Genomic DNA, 5252 nt, shown 5'->3' with positions numbered 1-5252 from the left:
CACACACACACACACACACACACACACACACACACACACACACACACACACACACACACACACACACACACACACACACAAAGAAATTAAATATAAATCAGAAGTTTTACCCGATCTAGCCACAATTATTGAATGCAGTTGCAAGGTTAAATCGGTGACGCCATGTAATGACAAATGATAAATCTGCAGTAATCAGCCAGCGGGATTGCGGAAGATTATCATAAGCTGACGCAAAACGAGACGAGGAAGATGGATGGCTATCCGGTACTCCAAATAGTGCGTTGTCGCCTCGGGATGGAGATGGAAAACCAAGGCTATCCGTTCCCGATGGCGGCACACTCGCACTCGCACTTGCCGCATCCGACGAATCACGCGCACTTCCCGAGGCCACATTATCCGCATCCCTGTGGTACGCCGACAAACCCCTTTCGCTTATCAATCACCCCTTTTTGCGCTCCCTTTGTGCAATCATGTGCATACTTATTAATAGGCACCGCGTGACGCTGTCTTAAGGCAAGGTCAAAGGTTGCGGCGCCTTGCACTTTTAACGCACGCATATATAATGCGCTGGATTTTTCTAACATAATATTTAAGATAAATAATTTTAAATTGTAAAATTATCAATCTTAATCAGAGCGTTTTGCTTAATTATTTTTTATAAATATTGCAATATCAACGAAGTAATAAACTTCAAACGATTTTCTTCCGTATAATTTTCTTATTGATTATTAAAGAATAACTGATGGTTTAGTCTATCTGTCGGGAAATGTGATAGGATAATTTAAGCCTTTCCTATAACATTAATTATTTATTTATATTTATTTATTTTTTTACTATTTTTCATTCTATTCACTTTGTTTAACATCTGAAGAGAGCTCAATCCGGCAGCCGAAACTTGTAATGGTACCTTTTCTCCGAATATTTTTATATATTGATATACGTCGTTCTTCATCGTTCACTTTATAGTATATCTCTGATTAATGTCTTTAATAATATGTATTCTATTTTATGCGCTGACTCTTATTTCGCCCTTTAGTTTGTTTTATTTATGTTACATGCGAAGAGTCTTTATACCGTTGTTATTTATTTTTGAATTAAATTGTAGGACATAAATCTAACAAATCTTTTTTCCGTCTCTACTTTTGTGGCTGTTACGAAATATTACAAATATTTTTTCAAGTAGTACGGAATATTTCAGCAATATTGTAGCAACGTTGCAACGTTTTGTGTTACCTGGACCTTTAGACATATTTTGTCATATTAAGGCGGAAACTAAATGTTTCTTATATTCGTCTTACATACGAAGATCATAAAATTCTAAACAAACATGAAATAACTAATTTGTTTTGGACGAACTTAGGCCGATACTCTTTTTTGGCGGTAAATATCACAGGTAGTAGGCGTGCCACGATAAATCGGAAGCTAGACATTCTGTTACGTCCCAAGAAAACCGCAGAACTCATCAATTTCCCAACCCCGAGTATTTTATAAAGTAGAATGTGCGTACGTTTCGACGTTGATGTTACCGATTTCTCATCATTGTCCTCGAAAGCATGAAAACGGTGGATTTACCCTCCGTAGAACGGAATCGAAAGAGCAGTTTTCTTAAAAGGATTCATTCGACTTCTCCTCCCTAAGAATTTCCACTCCGTAAATTTTATATCCCGCCTTTGAACGGTAGATTAGGATCACAAGACGCATCTCGCGCTTCAGGTATTCCTTGAAGATATTTGTCGAAACTCGTACTTGGAGAATCGTATACCGAATCTCTCTCCGTATCTTAAATCGTTCTTTTCATCAGATTTTTATTCCAATAGGTGCTTTCAAATTTTACCCAATGTATTTTTTTACTGAAAACAAATGCAAATTTTTGGCAAACATAATTTATGGTCTTCGGTCTTTATAAAAATGTCATACCAGTATATTTTTAACTGCGCTCGCGCTCCAATATTCTGTTATTAATCTTCCAATATTTTCCGTGCGTCAGCAATGTACTCGACCAAAACAAAAAAAAGAAATTAATTCTGAGAGAGCCTTCTGAAAATAGGAATATTAGCTCATTGTTTTCAAAGCTACGTGGTATATTGACGCTTGAAAATTCATTGAGAGAGAACTTCCAATACGCGGTCGGCGTACTGGACTCAATAGGAAGCTTTGACAATGGATGTCGAACCCGGATGCCGTCAGACGAAGTAACACACCTGTGTTGAACGTTACAAAAGCAACATCGTAGGCATTCCTCAACGCGGTTGGATAGAAACAGAACCGATAGTTCCTGAGTATTTCTACGAGAATTGCAAGATAGGCGAAGAAATTGATAAAAATTTATTCGTATTCCAATATTTTTTTACAAATAATAAATTAAAGCGCCGTGTATCAGCTCGATTTAATTGTTCTTCTTTTTATTTCCGTTATGCATTGATTTACGTAACATTTTAATTAATGTAACATTTTTAATATTTTGTATCTTTGTGATTGTAATCACAAAGGTGTCTGTAAAGGTCTATTCGATGGTTCTAAATATTGTCTTTTTTGGGAGTATTGACCCTTTCCGAGAGAAATCCCTAGCGGGAGTAAACCCGTGCTGGGTCCTCGGTTAGCAGGATAATGATTGTCCTCGCGTGAGAACCTAACAGCCGTAGTCCTGATCTGGTCACAATGAGAAACGTGCCGCGAGCGAAATTCCACGAATATCCGTAGACGGCGATTACTCTCAAACTCACGTGATATTCCCATTTCGATAATGCATCGTTGGCAAGATCGAAATTAACTGCAGCCTTGACATCACCAGATTTACGATTCGCGTCATTGATAGTCAAATGCTTCTCGTGTATCATTTAACTTTATTTCTAGAACTGGAGAGAATATTTGATGCAAATATTTAACAAATTTAAGGCATATTTTTCAAAAATTTTTAAGTAAAAAATTTGATTTGCCATAGATTAACCCTTGATCTGTAATTCCTTTTTGGCATAAATAAAATTTTACTCTCAAATTTTTCCGAATCTGATTATTTTCCTAAAATAACCGAGAAAATTGATAATGTAATAGACATATTGAAAAGTAACCCTGAATTTGTCTGCACTTTTTGAAAACCTAGAACAGTAAAAAAAACTTGGGTTGGATAAAAAGATCTGGGTTTTAAAAAAGGGCAGTAAAATACGGACAGAGGGTTAAGTGAATTAAATTGAATTAAGTGAATTTAAAGTAAATTAAATTGTTAAATTTTTAGGAAGAGAGAAAGTAGCGACAATCACATTAGTAAATGGATTTAGATCAAGTCGTCGTAATCTTGAATTAGTTATCAAAATATCAGTACCCCATGCACGCGCAAGGTTTTTTACTGGAGCGATTAGAATTTCATGGATCGCGATTTTGCAGGTCACACTGGCGAAGGTGGTTGCTGCAAGAAGTACGTTGTCCTTTGCTATCTCTGTGGCGGATTGAGCGCGGCAGTCGGCAGCCTTTTTTTGGCGGTGCACGCAATCCTTTCGGCCCACACGGACAGTTTAGCGCTCTTCGAGACCGTGCCGTCTTACATTCCCGGAATTATGGTGAGAGACAAGAATCAATCCGGTCGTATTGCGAAATGCATCGATCTTAACGTGCTACGCATTCTAATGGTCGTACGCAAAAATATTAAATGCATCAAGCAACGGCTTTGAGTAAACAACATTGAGTAAATTAACTTCAAGCTGCCAAGTTTTTTATGCTGCTGGCATAATTTTATGTACGTGGCTAATTCCTTTTAATTTTATGAGCTTTCGCGCAGCGAATCTGTATAATGCGTATAAATAATTGCTTCATCTGTTCAATTACGACGGTGAAAGTAATATTTGAATCGCACAGTAATTTAATAATTTGACGATATAACTTGATGAATAATTAATTTGTCGTTTCAGTTGATCCTGATGGGTTTCTTCACAATGCTATTAGCTAGACGAAAGCACAGATACGGACTTCTAGTAAGTTTGCCGCGTAAACTTTTCGTCCCCACAGGAAAGCCGTCATTGCCGCTGACAGTTCTGTTATTAAACTGGGTTTATAACTTTTGCAGATGAAAGTCTGCGGTTCTGTGGGAGTGGTGTGCGCGCTGGTGTGCGTGCTCGTCACCGTCACAACTACGGTAATTCACATGTCTCGATTGCAGAACCTTCGCGAGTGCGTTTATACTGCGCGCGCGAGGTATGTATATCTTTCTCTCGTTTATATATCTCAGAAGAAATTACGGTGCCATAAAGTGGCAAAACGCCTCTCCATCATTATGAAACAGCCGTATAGTTTGTGATGATAATAATGTTTCGTCTCATTATATGAAATTCAATCGTCCCTGCTATATAGTCGAAATCTTTCTCTCTCTCTCTCTCTCTCTCTCTCTCGCGCGCGAATATGTTGGATAATAAAATAAATCTTTCTTAATTTACCCATTTGCTTTAAATATATTACATAAGAATACCTTGATTAAAATTTTTCTCAAAACTCTTCACATAATTTTTAGAATTTTTATGTAAATTTTAGAATGTTTCAAGACTCTTTCTGTATAATTTTTGTAAATATAATGTATAATGTTTGAAACACTTGTCAATGTTCTGAGAAATCTACACAGATATCTTTTTCAAAATTCTTTATATGTATGAATTCTAAAATATTCTAAGATTTTTTAATTTTCTCACATTCTATAATTTTTGAAGAAACTTCTAAAATCTGAAAAAGTTGAAAACAGTTAAAAGTTAACAGTTTAAAGAAACTTTAATAAATTTAAAATATGACAAATTTTTCAAAAGGTATGAGATATTATGAGAACTTTGTTCACTAGGATATTGTTTGTTTTCCAAATGAAAAGTGCAGATATTAATATGAAGTTTTGATGCGATGATTCACACAGATCATGCACATGTTACGGCGCGCCGCAATCGAAGGGAGATCCTGGTGTGCTTTTCGAGGGGACTCCTCACTGCGAAGCGGTGCACGGCGCATTGTCAGATTGCCTGAGGGCCCTTTTCGGCGTCTCGGTGGCCGGTATATTGGCCTGCATATTCTCGTGCATGCTGGTATATCAATTGTTGAGCCACGAGAAGAAGAAGATGTACTGGGAGCAGTTGGAGCTGAGATGCAGATCATTGTACGGCCAAGGCAGCACCGTGGGACCGCCGGCTGGGTCCTGCGGATGCTGTAACGATTGCGGAGGTGCGAATCCGTGGTGGGCCCAAACACCTGGAAATCTGTACACACCGAATCCTGATATGGCGCCA

At 37.5% G+C, this 5252-nt stretch overlaps 1 protein-coding gene across 2 annotated transcripts in view; it reads left to right on the top strand.

Moving 5' to 3' along the window:
* The window catches only part of LOC108746034, a 17553-nt gene that overhangs the window by 8982 nt on the left and 3319 nt on the right, over nucleotides 1-5252 (top strand). For both annotated transcript variants that reach the window (XM_018482519.1, XM_018482520.1), the window contains exons 5-8: nucleotides 3382-3554; nucleotides 3903-3965; nucleotides 4058-4185; nucleotides 4886-5252. In XM_018482519.1, the coding sequence (XP_018338021.1) occupies nucleotides 3382-3554; nucleotides 3903-3965; nucleotides 4058-4185; nucleotides 4886-5252 (731 nt within the window). The remainder of the gene's footprint in view (nucleotides 1-3381; nucleotides 3555-3902; nucleotides 3966-4057; nucleotides 4186-4885) is intronic.

This window comes from Trachymyrmex septentrionalis, unplaced genomic scaffold, assembly GCF_001594115.1.
Source record: "Trachymyrmex septentrionalis isolate Tsep2-gDNA-1 unplaced genomic scaffold, Tsep1.0 scaffold16, whole genome shotgun sequence".
Classification (NCBI taxonomy): Eukaryota; Metazoa; Arthropoda; class Insecta; order Hymenoptera; family Formicidae; genus Trachymyrmex; species Trachymyrmex septentrionalis.
The sequence above is the reverse complement of the archived record's forward strand: the minus strand, read 5'-3'. Positions and strand labels throughout refer to the sequence as shown.